General features: G+C 34.7%; 1 protein-coding gene across 1 annotated transcript in view; it reads left to right on the top strand.

Annotated features, from left to right (window-relative positions):
• Positions 1–17,747, top strand: part of DYNC2H1 (dynein cytoplasmic 2 heavy chain 1) — a 150,893-nt gene that overhangs the window by 49,796 nt on the left and 83,350 nt on the right. Inside the window, exons 50-63 of the mRNA XM_021380833.1 lie at positions 29–137; positions 562–675; positions 1,486–1,628; positions 3,697–3,766; positions 5,443–5,597; positions 7,427–7,564; positions 9,711–9,824; positions 11,081–11,241; positions 11,392–11,515; positions 12,003–12,124; positions 12,865–12,951; positions 13,948–14,074; positions 16,119–16,260; positions 16,745–16,854. Of these exons, the coding sequence (XP_021236508.1) occupies positions 29–137; positions 562–675; positions 1,486–1,628; positions 3,697–3,766; positions 5,443–5,597; positions 7,427–7,564; positions 9,711–9,824; positions 11,081–11,241; positions 11,392–11,515; positions 12,003–12,124; positions 12,865–12,951; positions 13,948–14,074; positions 16,119–16,260; positions 16,745–16,854 (1,716 nt within the window). The remainder of the gene's footprint in view (positions 1–28; positions 138–561; positions 676–1,485; positions 1,629–3,696; positions 3,767–5,442; positions 5,598–7,426; positions 7,565–9,710; positions 9,825–11,080; positions 11,242–11,391; positions 11,516–12,002; positions 12,125–12,864; positions 12,952–13,947; positions 14,075–16,118; positions 16,261–16,744; positions 16,855–17,747) is intronic.

Here is a 17,747-nt window from a genome sequence, read left to right as displayed (position 1 = left end):
GAGATTAAAACATCTTAACTCCTTCTAGGTGATGGAGCTTGCTGGCATTGAAGCACAGCAAGTGGTACTGCTGCTCGAAGACTATCAGTTTGTTCATCCCACTTTCCTTGAGATGATCAACAGTTTACTGTCTTCAGGTGAGATGAATCCCTAAAGGTTATGGTGCTACTTTTATGACACAGAAGTGGTTCAGTGAGGCAGAATTGGATGTTTACTAACTTTATTTCCGTACCAGAACTGCTCATTACCTTTCTGTGTTTGTTTGTTTTTTGCTAGAGTACTTGTACACTAAGCAATCTGTTTTAATTTGTTTTATATATCTATCTTTGCATATGTTAGAATGAGTTAAGGTCTATTTCTGTAATATAAACAAAGTAGAATGTTTATTTTAAATAGAATCACTATCATATAATTTGTCAATTTCATGATATGAAAAGAAGGGTGAAATTAAGATTTGGAGGGAAGTACTGCTGTACTCAAATTGTATATACAGGCTGCGCAAATTAATTTGAATAACTGTAGTGTATTTGATCTGAAATTTTAAATTCATTTTTCAAATAGGAGAAGTTCCTGGACTGTATAAAACAGAAGAATTAGAACCATTACTGTCTCCTCTAAAGGATCAAGCTTCACAAGATGGATTTACTGGACCAATTTTCAACTATTTCACATACAGTAAGTGAAGAAAAGTGTAAGTTATAATTTATTTCAAGGTTACAAAAGTGGTATAATAATGAGTAAATAATTAGTAAGTCCTTTTCTGTGTGTTATTTGAACATTAAAGTAGTTTTTTAAATAACAGGCAGGAGTACTGATTAGAGTATGATATATGAAGGCACAGAACTCTTGGCTTAAAATTTACTATCCTATCTGAAATATTGTATTAATGAATGTTCTAAAAAGGTATTGTAAATTCTGCTGTTGAGAGTAATTACAAGGAAGAAAACATTTGTCTTAATTATTTTCTGGTTTGTTCAGCTTACATACATTTTAACAGATATTTATTTGTCAATTTTAGCTACAACTCACTTTAGTTTCTGAGTACTTAACAGCAAGTTTACAGATTTCTTTAAAAAAAATTACGTTTCTTCTTGGCCAACAAGGAGATAAAATGTTTTATAAATAAATAATGTAAATGAAAGAACACAGAAATTTGCAGTTGTACTCAGAGGCCCTGGAACTACTTCTAATTGTTTCTGTATTGATTGGAATATAAACCAGCAATACCCATTTAAATACTGTCAGCTTTTCTAAATTAAAAAATACATTGTGATATACATAATGAAAATCCTTGATATTATATAAAATTATTAAGTTGAATTTGTAAGCATTTGTACCTTACCGTATTGTAGTACAATAGTATCTTTTCACAAAAAAATATTTTCTGATAAGTATTTGAAGGGACTGTAAGCTGTGTTGTATTTGTAGTAAATCTATTATTACATAGTCAGATTGTTATCTGCTGTGTATATTGCAATTCCTTAGGGATCCAACAGAATCTACATGTTGTCTTGATTATGGATTCCGCCAATATAAATTTCACAATAAATTGTGAAAGTAATCCAGCACTGTACAAGAAATGTCAGGTCTTGTGGATGGAAACCTGGTCTGAAAACAGTATGAGAAAGGTAAATTGCTTTAATTAAAAGGTATGATGTGCTTAAATGATTGTCTATGTAAATAACTGAATTTTAGTGAGTAAGACTTGAGTAATGAAGGAATAATTGTCATTATGCTTACTTAACCCATTTCTGTAGTGTCATAAAGACAGAAAATTCTGCAGAAGAGTTAAATAATGTTAATATTTTTATTTGTCCAGTAACTCTGTTTTGCTCTTTTTGTGGGCTGCGTTGAACAAAATACTACCTATTCTGACTCTGATCTAGCATAGCTTTTGTGAACAAAATGCAACTGGACTAAAAGCAACGTAAACTATAGTTGATGATGGTATCCACTGTTATTTTGCTCAACAGCTAGTTTAAAAGTAATTTTGTTAAAATTAGCTGTTATTGATGCAAGTTTGCACTGTAAACTTTACATTATTCTTGAATCTTTGTGAAGCATTTTGCTTGATGGAACAGTCAATGTTTTCTTTTTAGGATCAAAATCTGCCTATTTTAGGATGTTTTCAGTCTAAGTATGGGAAAGATGTATATTCTTTCTATATGTTAGGTGATTTCCAAATGCAATTACGTAAGGCTTCCAGTAACGGCTGCTGGAGCTGCATGTCTCCAACTTGTTCCAGTGGTGAGGCTGAGCATGTATTCCCAGCAGGCGCACAAACATCCACATACAATACACACATACACATGACTGGCCACACAGAACACTGCCAGCAGAAGCACACACAACAAACAACACCAGTGGCCTCATCCTCTCTCCCTTTGTCAGTGATCGTAATGAAGTGTGTGATAATGCAAAATCTATACATATGCCTGATGTGGATCCCCTACTAGCTGGGCTTAGAAACACAGTCTATCTGCTAGTCGGCTCTGGATCCCTCATAGTCACAATTACCAGCCTGCAGACATATGAGCTCCTGAGACCACAGCCACACCCCAACTGTGGCCTCACTAGTTCATGTGCATACAAATACATGCATGTTTATGTACGCTTTCACATACACGCACTATGAATCCTACCAGTAACTGGGCTTAGACTCCCAAGCCATCCAGTAGCTGACCGTGGATCTATGATGTACCATTTTGTCCCTGGGTTGACACAATGACAAAGGTACACATGTGCATGCGCACACTCAGCCAGGTGTGTGTTGACCCCAGGAACCTACAGCCTATCAGGTGCTTGGATCCTTGGACCCTCTTACTCCTCTGGCAGCCAGTTCCTCCAGGTGCATCACATAGTAAGTTGTGTGCTAACCTGAAATGCTCTTCCACTGAATCATGTGTTCCGTACCTCTGATGCAGTAACCCCTTCAATCTAGTCTGCAAAGTAATCTGGTTACTCCCTTTGTCTCATCGTGATGGATTTCACAATCTGGATCCTGAGTTTGGTCACCTGAAACAGTCATGGGAGGTTCTGGTGCAGAGTATCCATTTCTAACTGGGTTATGAGGTCTCCCCTATCTGTCATTACACCGTAGGTTCAACAGCAGATTTTACTGGAAGTTGTTTTTTGCAAAAATGTTGGGACCAGCTCTGTCCACTAGCAAAAATGATTTATAGATATTGCTTTTACTTCCAGAGGATTTTTTTAAGTGGTGTATGAGCAGTGACTGGATGTTTGTCATTTAGTTATATGCCAGAATTTTTGAAAATGCTTTCATTTATTTTTATCTTTGTACATTGCGTAGTTGAGAACATGTAAAGGTAAACACATACTCCATCTTAGACCATGACAAAAGCTTTATGACTTAGACATTGTTTAATTTTGATGTTGCAGCCACATGGTTGTATTTAAACTACTTTTTGATTTCTGTTGAGTTCTGTATCTTTTTACATCTTTAATATTTGTGTTATCGTGGGAGAGTTTTAGGACTTAGTTTTTCATTTGTGAAGCCAGTAAAAGCTCCTCTACCCGAGGGAGCAAGAAGTCAGCAGAATTGTTCAATTCGGTGCTATATTTTATAAATCCTTTATTCTGAATAAATTTACAATTTTTGGTCTTTTTCAGATTAGCTACTAAATTAATTTTTAATCTTAATTCAAATTTCAATTTTAACCATTCTTATTTTTTTAGATACCTGAAATGCTTTTGTGTGATGATGAACAAGAGAAGACTGAAAAAACACACAAGAAAAAACATTCAGGTGGTATTTTTGTGGACCAACTAGTTGTTATAACTTTTCATTAAACACTTTGTCTCGTGTTGGGCATAGGTGATGGCATGGGTAATCTGAGTAGGCTTTTGCTAGCTTATTTATGAACTTAAGTATTGTCCGCATGGGAGCATTAGTCTGGAAAATGTATCCTGAGTCACCAAACCCAGTCTCTTGCTGATGATATTGGTGATTCCAACATAGAATGCCCTTTGATATTCTCATGTCTTTCCTTCAGCGAGAGCTCTCACATCAGGAGTATGTGATTTTCATCAACTGAACTTCAGGTCGTTTAATCCCATTTCGACACTGTCTTAGAAAATGAGATTAAGGGTCAAGTTAAAATCAGCAGATGTATAAAAGGCTTATCAGTGTCCTTCCCATGAGAGAGTCCTAAATTCCTGATAAAATGTGAAGTTTGTCTTATAACTGGAACATGTCCTTCCTTCAGTCATTGCCTGCATTTTTTCTGGACATTTGAATGAAGAGAGCTGTCTGATTACCTACAGCCTTTGCTACAGGAATAGAAGGCAGTTTCATTCCTTATACTTAAATTTGTTTATATATAGTTTTGTGGGTAGGATTTGCTTTCATACTCAAATCAGATTTCTCCCCAAAGTGTTCCTCAGTTTCACTGAAGACAATCTGTACTTTTTTCATAGGGCTTATAAGTCTAACACTGTCATCGAGAACGATTTCCTACTTTTATCTGCAAAAAGGGGCTGTACTTGAGTACCTTCATCTGGTGTCTTTTGGTATTAACAACTGAGATGTAGTTATGCAAAGTATCTCTCATGCAGAGACTTTCAGATGGAATTCTATATCATATCAAATTTTTCTATGTGACCACAAGGCATGATCTTAGCTTCTGTTGTAGGATTATACTCAGTCAACATTTGAGACCTCAGATTTAATTGAGAAAATTCATTGTTCCTGACTTGTGCAGAAAGTATTTCTGGATTTCCATCATGTTAAATCAGACTCCACAATACAAGGGGAGAATCCCAAAATGCTGCAGTGCTTGTCAGAATAGTTCCAAAGTTGTTTTAGGTGTGAAAGTCCCTAAGATTAATCACCGGATGGATCATCCATAGCATTACTTTTTGGGCTTGCTTTTCTGCATCAGTGTATAGATGTATTAACAGGAAAGATATAAAAAGATATTATTTCTTCTTTTGGTTTACCCTTCTTAGTCCTTTCCTTGCCAGTAACAGTGACAGGCAGTTGGAATTCTTTGGTTTACTAGGGTTGAATTGAGATAGTCCACCTTACATATCTAATATTGTGCTAAGCAAGAGGGAAGGAAGAGTACGAATGTACCTATGTTTTCTAGTTAAGGAAGTTTGTTTTTTAATGCTTTAAGTAGTTATGACTACCAAATTACTTCAAGTTTTTGTAAGTAAAAGCTCGTTTTCTGAATAATATGGGTTTATAATAAAACTTCAGCTGAAACTGTTTTCAAAATAAGGATAAATCTAGAAGACCCGTTCAAAACCCCTCTTGGTAATACTACTTTTAGCATCTTCTGAAATATCAGTCTAATTATCACTGTGAAGTCTCAGTGCTGGCACGAGTATAAAATGATAAGTTGTTTGCTTGAGGTTTCTTTTTTCTAAGTGATTTTCTAAAATGATTTTATTATCTGTGTAATAAATTTTATTATATAGGTGATTCAGATTTTTGGAAGTCATTTCTGGTAATCCATGAATCATGTAAAATGTATGGAGCAACGCCTGGCAGGTATATGACGTTCCTTAATGTATACAGTTCAATTAACAACAGTAAAAGAGCAGAGCTGATAAAAAGGCAGAACCACTTGCAGGTACGTATTTAAAATATTTTTAACAAAGCTTTTCAAAATGTTCTCTCGTGGTAATGCCTTGCGTATTCTTTCAAGCTCAAAGAGGGTAGATTTGGGGTAGATTTAGGTTAGATAAAAGGCAAAAATCTTTTACAGAGAGTGATGAGGCACTAGAGCAGGTTGCCCAGAGATGTGGTTGATGCCCTGTCCCTGGAGACTTTCACGGCGAGGTGGATCAGGCCCTGGGCAACCTGATGGAGCTGTGGTGTCCCTGTTCACTGCAGGGGAGTTGGACCAGATGGCCTTTAAAGGTCCCTTCCAGCTCTCAGGATTCTGTGATTCTGTTATGAGCTGTAGCTGCTAACATGTCTGTGTAGGATATCCTCTGTCTGCATATACCAATGCCGTGAGTTCAGATCAGGAATAGTATGAAGCTTAATGTACATCTCTGTTTAAAAACCTTAGGGTTAAAGGTGATACCTTCTTTTTCATTAATATTTTAGCTCAGTAATGGATCAGAATGGGTATGTCCTCTAGTAAAAGTAAAAAGTACTTGCAAAATTTTTTTTACATTACTGATGGAGTTGTGTTGCAAACTAAGCATCATTTTCTAATAAGTTTATGTCCTGCCTCTGATTGTATGTTTATATAAAAGTATTTTCTTTATACAGCAACTTCCTGTTTTGTGTGATTCTTGCATCCTTGTATAGTTTAACAAGCTGCAGACTCCTTAGCCTCATGGTTACTTCTGTAGCTTTGGTCAAAATTCCCTTTTTTATGGTTTTGCCTCACTTAATGTTTCAGACTTTTTCACACATTGAATGTAACTGTAGATCTAGTGTAATTAGTCTCACAGACGTCGCTTATTCCTGTTCTGTATGTGTACCACGCTTATTTTTGAAGCATGCTGGCTTTCCGTGAATGCCTCCTTCCCCTCCCAATGTATTTTTCATACAGACCTGTGTGACCCTGTAGGTTAATTTTTTCCCCTTTTCTCTTTTCACTTTCACCTCCTTTCCTCAGTGACTCCTGCTATTGTTCTGAAAGCACACTTGCAATGCTGTGTTTTTTCTTAAAACGTCTCTCTGAAACAAATTACTTCTTTGCCTGAAATTCTGTATTCTTTCTATTCATCCTGTTAATAGTTTTCCATCTCTGTATTAAGCAATTTACAAAGGATTTAAGTTTGCAATGACAGAAATTGCTTATTTACTTAGGTAGTAGCTCTTATTTGTTTGAGACAAACACTCATTTCTTGAACTCTCTGGGTAAAGAAAAGTAAACGTTTACAACAAAATTAGATATATGTATCCTAGATAAAACATTAATTTTGTCTTTAGTATGTTTTTCGGAAGTGTTGAAATAGTTCTGTCTTCTTGATAAAATGAATAACTTAGACATCATGAACAAAGAAGTAGGAACGATAATTGAGGCTTTGTTTTATGTTCATCCAGCTTCTTTAGAGAATGCACAGATATGTACAAATAGGATAATCTAGTTTGCTTCCATTTGTTTAATTTTTGCTGATTTGCTTTTAAATAGAATTACACGGAATTAGTATCAGTTAACTGAAATGTTCTTGAATTAAATAGAAAAAGGATTATGAGGATTTCACATTCAGCTTTTAGATGTAGTGAAGCACCTTATACCAACACATAAAGGGGTTTCAACTCTCAATTTTGAATTGAAATTGACAGGGGAGAGCTAAGAAATATATGCATTTTATTTTAATAGGTTAAAAATGAGTAATATCAGTCTGCATCAGTGTTAGTCTGTGTGTACTGTTTGTAGCCAGTCTAAATCTATTTAAAATTCCATGCTGAATAATTGCATCTTACAAACTTTTTTAGGCAGGCGTTTCAAAGCTGAACGAAGCTAAAGCCCTTGTAGATGAGCTGAACAAAAAAGCTGGGGAGCAAAGCATTTTGCTCAAAACTAAGCAGGATGAGGCTGATGCTGCCCTTCAGGAAATTACACTGTCTATGCAGGTACCGTATGTGATCATATCAAAAATGAAAAAAAAAAAAACAACAAAAAAAACCTCCATGGCTGCCTGCGCTTTGTGTTGTTTTCAGGGAGTGCTAAACCTGATGACTTTACAAGAAGTTGCCTAAGGGAACACATGAGTCTTGGGGCTTGAATAAAATTGTCGCAGAACAGAGGATTAGGTAACTTAAATCATGTCTGAACTGATTAGGGAGAGATCAGTACCACTTTGGTGCCAGAGTAGCATTTACTACTTTAGATCAGTCTGTAGGTTTTCCTAGAAGTTATAAATCTAAATTGATCTGGTTTTACAACACTTTTAACAATATGAAGAAAATACTAACAAGTAGCAGGATTTTAGGTTACAAATCGTATTAATGGAATTTGTGGACTCTTAAAAAATACGTATTTCATGGTGTTTAATCTTCTGAAGTTGACTTCAAATAAAATTGATTGTTCAGTGTTTATCACTCCCTGAAATATCCATCTTTCAGCACAGAAGTAGACTGTTTTTTGAAGAGGTAATTTTCTTTAGTAGTATTTTCTCAGTTAAATAACATAACTGTGCAGAACATAGATCTCTGAGAGAGATTTTCTCTATGCATTAAAGTAGATGCATGTTTTTCAAACCATTTGGTTCACTGTGCTGCTACTGTGCACTGGTGCATTACTTTCCATTTTTATAAGCCAACTTGGTATTAGCAATTTTTTTTTTTTTTTTAGTGTCTATCTCCTTACTGCATTTGTATTTGAATAATTATAATTGGCTTGATATATTCACTGCTGGCTTCAAAGAATTTTTGTGTCATTTCCCTTGATTCATCTTTTAAATCTGTGCCTGCTTTTGTCCAGTAGTTAACTGCTACCAATGCGACATGTATTACATTGTAGGACAAGGGGAAAGAGTAGATCAACAAAAAAGGAAACGTGTTGAGTCTATGAATATCAGAAAAATTATGATAGAATTCTGACTTAGATTAGCATAAAGTGCAGGTGCCCTCTAACATTTTAATATCACTTCAAATGTTCCAATTTATGTAAGAGAGAGGATGTTAATGCATGGACCCCTTTTATCTTCTTTCTGAACAAGACTTTTGACCTACACCTGAACTTTAAGGTTTTCTTATTCAGAGATTTCAGACAGTGCTCATACATTTGCATGAAATATCTAAGCTAGTTTTATGTAGTTAATATTTTATAGATTTGAGTGACATACTATTATGGATTTCAGTGACACACTGAACTGCAGCTTAGCTTAATTACTCAAAAGATTATTAACATTTCCTCTGCTTTTATACTTTTGTTTTTGCTACAGGTTCGACTCAGCTCAACAATTGCTGGTTATAATAATGTGTTGTATACTGGGAAACATAAAAATATAAACTCTGCGCTTTGTTATCTTCGATCTTTTAGATGAATTGAGCCTAGAATATTATGTGTTTATTTTCTGCATTTATCCTCCATTATTTGTTTTGTAAACAAAATCTGTTTTTCATAGTTCCCATTTTTTTCATTAACTTCAGGTAGTATAGAGTCTGTCTTATTGCAATTTTATATGCTATGTATTTATTGTTGTATTGAAGTGCTTACGAGATGTCCCCTCTGTGGTAGGCGCAATAAAAACCCAGGAAAAAAAAAATTAAAGCCATACAGCTTTAACACAACAACTGTTGCTTTTAGAATCATTGAAAAGGTGAGTTTCAGTGCTGGCATGGCAGAAATAGAAATGTGAGCAGCTCACATTTCAAAAAGATAAAGGTAGGGAGATATTGCTTTCAAGTGTAGTAAGTATGTTAGAGGCTGTCAGTCTTACCCTTTTAGAGGAGGTCTGACATCTTCATGCAGAAGGGAGTATCAGTAACAGGCAAGGACAGAAAAGTTAATAATGAGCATAGAAAACAGGTACTGATCTTGTCTGTGTTACAACAAACAAAGGGAAAGAGACAAAAGATACTTATGCCATATAATTTAATTACATGAATATAAACTTAAGACTAATGCTTATATATATATATTTTAAAAAACTTCCAGTATGAAAAGTTTCAGAAGTTTTTTTTTGTGCCTGGTGTTAACACAAGACTAAAAGAGGTAAAACGCCTGAAAATAAAATCTGTGTGAATTTGATAAGAAAGCTATTCTTTTTTACAGAGTGCTAGTGAACAAAAAACAGAAATGGAAAAAATAAAACAAAGGATAGCAGAAGAGGCTGCAGAAATAGAAGAAAGAAAAAGAAAAATTGAGGAAGAACTGAAGGAGGTTCAGGTAAAAGCTACTAAGGAAAAATCATGTTTTTTGGCCTGATTTGGCTTACTGAAGTTCTGCTATGCAAAATGTTTTCATAGAGTTTATCCTATTATTTCTTAATTTTTACTTTATATTGTTTAAATATTAAAGCCTTATTGTGTTAGAAAACAGTTAATTCTGTTTCCCAGATTTAGGTTAACATTTGGACATTCAATCTGTATTCTGTTTGATCTTAATTGCAGAAAGGCTTTTCAGATAAAATCCAACCTCCAGTGCTATTTCTGTGCTGTCATGGTCTGCAGCTGAGTTCTACAGACTTTATGGAATATTTTTGAATTACTTGTATCTTCTATAGACCAACTACTGTACTCCTTGATGAAACTGGAATAGAGTTTGTACTATAAGCTGGAGGGAAATAGTTTAATGAGAGATGATTTCCAGTTATTGCTTAATTCTGAAAGCTATATATCCTAATGGTAGTATTGCATACTGCTTCGTTTGATATACTTTACGGCACTTAAGCATCGTTTCTTGGGGGGATGAGGTATATCTTGAGTCATTCCTTTTATAGAGTGTATTTTTCATCCTGTCTATTTCAGAATTTTACTGAAGAATAAGTATAGCAATTTTTTTTTTTTTTTTACCTTTTAAATATCGTAGGTACCAAGGAATCATCCTTGCCTCGAAAGTAACGTAGAACTATAAGCTTAAGTTAACACCTTTTCTGTGGTATTTGATAAACATACAAGATGTGCAAGGTGTGCACAACCTTTAATAATTCTTTAACTTCATATCCTCATTGGTTTTTTTGCTTTGTAAGGAGAAGGACTTTCTGGACTTGTTTAGCTACTGAAAAAAGAAAACTTTTATGACCTCTACTTCTGCATAACTTTATTACATATATATCCTTAAGCCTAGCTGTAAATAGCAATTAACATAATTATTAAAACATGCACGTATCACAGAGAACTTTTAAGAAGTGAAGGAGCAAATATGATGGATAATATTATCTGCATGAGGTTTGTAAATTGTAATGCTGAATGGAAAGTTAGAGAATGTCAAGATAGTAATGTACTGTTTTACATGGAAATACACTGATCACTTAAAGTAATTATTTTTTTAGTAACTTGTGCATATGAATGCACATCAGTAGTGGCTGTTTAGATAATAAAGTGTTTAATGCTGAATGGAAGAAGATACATGAAAGCCAAAATACCAAATTTTCAGTTTCTAATATCCTCATATCTATTTTGATTATGTTTTTATGTTCTAAGCCACTGGTTAATGAAGCTAAATTAGCAGTTGGAAATATAAAACCAGAGTCGCTGTCAGAAATCCGGTCACTACGGATGCCACCTGACATAATCAGAGACATCCTAGAAGGAGTTTTACGGCTTATGGGGATTTTTGATACATCATGGGTGAGCATGAAGAGGTGAGGATTTTATTTAAGATCTGATCTTAAGGCCTTAATTAATGATGTGAAATACTATCTGCTAACTTCAGGAATGATACGTGTGCAGAATTCTTTGGTTTCATAAGGAAATAACTTTTAACATTTGTATTTTCTTTAATTTTTTTACAGTTTCTTGGCCAAAAGAGGAGTGAAGGAGGACATTGCAACCTTTGATGCCCGTAACATTCCAAAGGAAATACGAGAGAGTGTTGAAGAACTTCTTTCAAAAAACAGAACATCTTTTGATCCTAAAGTAATTCTTGATGGTGTTACATAAAATAAATAGAAAATAACAACACAAAACCAACAATAAAAAACCTCCACATGATAATACGAGTCAACGTTACACGTAATTAAAAAAGGGGGAACTAATGATTATTAAATACACTAGTGATCTTTGAGACCTAATTTGGCAGTAGCTAGGAGAATTCTTAGATGCTAGTTTGTTAGTTTTAAAGGGAAAGTTGAGATTGTCTGGAAAGGAACACATTGTGATTCTTAAATTCGTTTAGAGCTTCATAATGCCTGTGGAGCTTCGTAGTTGTAAACCCATTGTTTTCTTTGGTAACCTACAATATAAACTCTTAGTAACAATATAAAAAGATCATTTTGATCGAGAAGTTGGCTAATTGGCAAATTTGATAACTGGCAAATCTGTTGCAGTTAACTTATCCTATATTTATCTCACCTACATTATATTTCAAGGACTTGCTTGTAATTGTTACTAATTTTTTTTTTAGAATGCTAAACGAGCCAGTGCTGCAGCTGCTCCATTGGCTGCTTGGGTAAATGCTAATGTTCAGTATTCCCATGTCCTAGAACGAATTCAACCTTTGGAAAAAGAAAAGGCTGTCTTGGAAGCGTAAGTTAGACACTGTTATAAAATAAACATGCTTAATTCTAGTGATGTCAGAGGACACTAAGAGAACTTGAAGATTGTTAACAACAAAAGAAATAAGAAAGTGTAGCTCATTATTTTTTTTTATTAAGTATTTCTGTCTCATGCTGAGGCAGAATCGTGTCTGTATGTAAAACTGTGTCAGTATGTAAGAAAAGAATTGTAATTTTTTTTTCCTGGAAGCTATGGTTTAGATATCTTTCGGCTAATAACCTGTTACCAGTCTCTGCTGAAGTGTATCTAGGACAAATGAACATCACAGATATGCTTAAAATGTATTTTGTCAGTGATAAACCCATGCAATTATATACAATTATATAAGAAGCGTGATTCCTCTTTTTTTAGGCATATACCAAGCATTATCAGTTTCTCCCTATAATCACAATGATATAAAGTAGTCTTATGACCGCCCATTATCTCAGGAATCTACACTGGTTGTTTTGCTAGATCTTAAAATAATATATTAGAAGAATTCTGTTTGATCTTGAAGAATACACTTCAGTGTGATGTATTTGTTTTGCATTTTTAAAGGTTCATGGTGAAAAGTAGTAAAAAATTTTAAATGTGAAAATGAATTTTTTGCTGATACAGATCACAAGAAAGAATCGTCTCTGGACTGTCTCCATATAAATTATTTTTATGTTATAGTGACTATTCTTTTTCCTTTGGATCCATAGTCTTAAAATAAGTGTTACATTTTTTAGTAATCTCAAGAAAACTGAAGGCAGAAAACAGAAGTTGGAAGATCTCCTGAACTCTGTTGGTCAAAAAGTATCAGAATTGAAAGATAAGTATGTTGGGTTTGTTTATTTCAAGATATAAAAAAAAACAAACATTGATAAACAGTATTACTAATGAAATTAATGTGACCAAGCGTAACTCCCTGCACTATGAGACTTGTACATCAGAAGAAGCCATAATTATGCTATCTATACAATCAGTAGTGGTTAATTGGTACTATTAGTATGCTTTTCATCTCACTGATCAGATGAAATGCTCCTTCAAGTACCTTCTCACTAATGAATTATTGAATTGGAAACCTTCATTGTAGAAGACAGCAGATGTCAAAAATAAAGTAGTGTGTATCTCACGTTATAAGTCTAAGAAGACTTCAGCCTCTTGTTAGGGCTAGACTTACTAGTCTAGAAAAGAAAAGGGTCTAGGGAGGCCTTGTAGAATCTTTCTGGTACTTAAAGAGGGCCTGCAAGAAAGCTGGGGAGAGACTGTGTATCAGGGAGTGTAGTGATAGGACAAGAGGTAAGGGCTTCAAATTTTATGGGTATTAAACATTACAAAATAATATCTAAACTTTGTTTTTTGGGGCGTATTCCTATCTTGCAGTAATTCACAAAATAGAATACTGTGTATTGAACTGTAAATTTAAAAGTTAAGCCATAAATTAGCAGTATTCTTCTTTAAAGGTTTTATAGATAAAATTTACCAAAAAATTACAAATTTTTAGCATGGTGTTGGACCTGCTGTTGGCTTGACTAGGTGCAGAGCAAAACTAACATCAACCACTAAAATGAACTCATGCTGCACAGATAGGGAGAGGAATGATTTTCAGACATTATAGCGTATATTGCTAATCTGTTTTTCAGTCTCACTTGTGTTTCTTAATTTTGTTAATGGCTCATCTGTCATGAGAAGCAGAAGGTATGAAAGAGAATGGCTGTTCTTCATGAATAATAAACATGACAATTTCGGTCAATTAAGCTACCTTTGAAGTAACTGTCTATGATTTTAGTTGTTCATGATAGCAATTATAAACAATAATTGTTTTACAGGTTTCAGAGTAGAACAACAGAAGCAGCAAAACTTGAAGCAGAACTAAGTAAAGCTCAGAAAACACTGAAAGCTGCAGAGGTACTGATTAGTCAACTTGATAGAGAACACAAGAGATGGAGCACCCAGGTTAGTGAAAATTTTCATAAAATACTTCTTATCACTGATATTTTGAAAAGTCAGTTTTTGCACTGTTTTGAGAATATGAGATAAGGAGCCAGCCTGTTAAATATACATTTATTTGATTTCTCATCAGAAGTAACTTTTTTCTTCCTTCTGTTATCTTACCTGTATTGCATAGCTATGGAATGTGTTTAAAAAAAAAAAAAAAAAGCATTTAATATAGAACATACAATTTTTTTTGTCTTTTTTCAATCAGAATAATACAGTAAATGGCTGAACTTTTCTTGGACCCTCTAACTTAAGAAACAATCAAAAGGGACTGATTTTTGGGACAGCATTAAACAGTTTTAAATTACCTCTTCTTTATGGCATTAATTTTGGCAATAGCAGGTGGGTTGGACTCTCCAGAGATCCCTTCCAACCCCTATAATTCAGTGATTCTGTCAAATGCAAATGTAGAGCTACCCAAAGTTCTGGATTGATTTTGAAGTCTTTGCTTAAGTTTTTGAAGCTTTTATGCTTCTGAAGTGGGGAAGGGTGCTTTATCTTATTTGCTTGAGTGTTAGATTTGGGAGAACCTGGCAAGTCTTTGGATGTACTAGTCTTTCTTCAGTCTGAAGCAGAGAAGGAAAATTTCTAGATATACACAAGCTGAAAGTAGCTTCCTGCTCCAGAAAGTGTTACCTAGCTTTCTTTGGTACCTTGGGATAAATCCTCCTGCTGTAAGATGGATTCCTGTCTTTTTCACTGACATTAGAAGAAGAAACAATTAGCTCAGGTTAAATGCCTACGTTGTGAAGAACTCAAATTTTTAAACTGAGGCGCATCAAGCACAGCATTGCCAGCTGGTCAAAGGAAGCATCTGTCCTGCTCTACAGTGCACTGGTGCAGCCTCACCTTGAGTACTGTGTGCAGTTTTGGGTGCCACAGTACAAAAAGTGAGCATCATGAAAACATTCTTCACCAAGAGGGTGGTCAGTCACAGGAACAGGCTCAGTGAGGAAGTGGTCATGGCACTGTGCTTGCCAGAGTTTAAGAAGCATCTGGAGAAGGCTCTCAGACATATGGTGCGAATTTTGGGTGGTCCTGTGTGGAGCCAGGAGTTGGACTCGAATATCCTTATAAGTCTCTTCCAACTCAGGATATTCTGTGATTCTAAAGTTAGGGTTGGGTATAATGGAAATAAATGGAAGATTTTCCTTTGCAAGTAGCTTTTCTGGTACTCAATCTACAATAGTAGGGCTGGGCAGATTTGTACGTTAGTGTAAAGACCTCTAAGAATGACTCTTCGTGGTTCTTCACTCTGGTATGTTACCCCTCTCTTTAGAAAGTTACTCTGCTGTTAATGGTATGGGATACATATTTTAGCATACTCAGCAAACTAGCAGATACATTAACCAGGAACTCAGTCTTTTGAGGATAGTTTTTAATTTAGGGGTGAAAAAGCTTTATGCATCTCTCTTTAAAGTAAAGAGGAAGTAGTAAAATGTTGCTTTTGTAAGTATGTCAGGTTTTTTTTTAATATCAGTTTGATTAAATAAAAATGTGGCAGTACTTTCAAGGTGCAGGTAGATTGTTCAAAGATATGTATTAAATGTATTTTATTTTGTGTGACTTCAGTGAATCACATTTCTGAGTATAATAAATACCTACACTATTTGGTATCAGAATCTATATTGTGACATTGACTAGCTGATACTGTAAGAGCATATTTTTTTTTGTCTTAAATGAATATGATTTATCCAGTAGCTTGTAATTGACAAACTGAAGTGTTCATCAGATTCAGTTTTTTTAGGAGCCAAATTTTCAGAAACATCTGTCCATGCTGTAGCTCAAAGCTAAAAAGAACTTTTTCCACATTTTCAGATATGTTTTGCTGTGAGCTACATATAGGTATGTGAAATGCAAGGAGAGCGGCTGTCTCAGTTGTATTCTTAATGGCAGCCAAATTTAATTCAGACTATTTAATAACTTATGAGAAATATTACCATAGTTTTTTTTTTTTTGTATGTAATACACCTATACATTCTGTACTCTTCTTTTTTTAAAGGTGTCGGAGATAAGAGATGAACTGGCCACGTTGCCTAAAAGAGCTCAGTTAGCAGCTGCATTTATTACCTATCTTTCTGCTGCTCCAGAGGATCAGAGGAAAATGAGACTGGATGAATGGACCAAATCAGCAGGCCTTGAAAGTAATTTCTGTGTGTGTTGCGTATGTGTGTGTAATTAGGCTTGATCAAGGAAGTCTTGCTGTTCCCAAATGAAAAGTGACAGTATTCATTCTTATTCAATACGTAGTTTTATATGCAGATGGACTATTTATTGGGGTTATTCTGTTAAATCTTAAGATTATAAATACATTTTTTTTTTAATATTTAACTCCATAGTCCTTGCTTAAAAAGTAAAATTTGCATGGATTCACATTAACTGTTGGAAACTTGCCTATGGGTTCTGAATGCCTTTGTTTTTTCAGTAAGCAGTTTTATCTGTCTGTGTTAACAACGCCGTTTTTTATAACATCAGCTAGATAGTAGCATTATGTAAGAAATAAAATAAGGGAAATCTACAGACTTGCACTCCATTAAGTCAGAATCTTCACTATATACAAAGTGGTGAAGACTTTAAAATGCACAGACTATAAATATTAACAGAGATGTACAATCTTTATTTTATCAGAGTTTGATTTACGGCGGTTCCTGTGTACAGAAAGTGAGGAGTTAGTTTGGAAGAGTGAAGGCTTACCTTCGGATGACCTTTCAATAGAAAATGCTCTTGTTATCTTGCAGGTAAATTTATTTTTGAATCTTGGAAGTGTTTCAGCTTCTGCATATTTCAGTAACACGAGATCTTTCTGGAATTTTGAACAATTTAATTTTCATAATTTTATTAGCACCATAAAGCATGCAAACAGAAAGATAGAAACAAATTTTTATGTATTTCTAGATACTTAAAAGGAAAAAAAGAAGCAGTTGAAGGACATGCTTCTTCTGTATTACAGTTTTCTTTCAGATGTCAAAGACATGAAGCCTTCTATCAGTCTGTTAGTAATCATTAACAATAATATAAGTGGAAGGTTATATTCTATGAATGTGCATTTGGCATGTTCTAATACTTCCTTTGTTTTGAAAACAGGAAAGGATGTATGCAAATGTTGTTCAAAATATCCAGATATGAAATCCTTAAGTATTCATCAGGTTAGCTGTGTGATAGGATATAAATGCCGTTCACTTAAGACCAGTAGCTAGTACCTGAGAAAAGAATTACAATAAATTATATGTAGGTCACTGTGAAAGTAATTCCTTGTATTTATTTCCACGGAAACTACAACAGATGCAAAAAGCACAATAACACGATTTGATAGAGCAAATTCTCAGCTACAAAGCACTAGTTTTCAGCAGTCACCACCATGAGCTGTGCATTTTTGCTGGCAATGAGCAAGAGCCTGTATGCCATGTTTGTAAAAATCTGCACCAGTGGAGGTGAACCATTCCCATTCCATTGGAGGAATTCAGTTCCACACGTTTGCTTCATATTCACTTCCATGTCAGACGCCATTTTGTCTTGCTACCTCTCTGCTACCGTCTGTCGCACAGCAACAAAACGAAATGGTATACTGTTGGGAAGGTTCAGCCTCTACTGCCATGCCACCAACATCTGCCACCTTACGTTGTGGGCCAAC

This window comes from Numida meleagris, chromosome 1 (assembly GCF_002078875.1).
Source record: "Numida meleagris isolate 19003 breed g44 Domestic line chromosome 1, NumMel1.0, whole genome shotgun sequence".
In the NCBI taxonomy this organism is placed as follows: domain Eukaryota; kingdom Metazoa; phylum Chordata; class Aves; order Galliformes; family Numididae; genus Numida; species Numida meleagris.
This window is presented reverse-complemented; position numbering and strand designations above follow the sequence as displayed.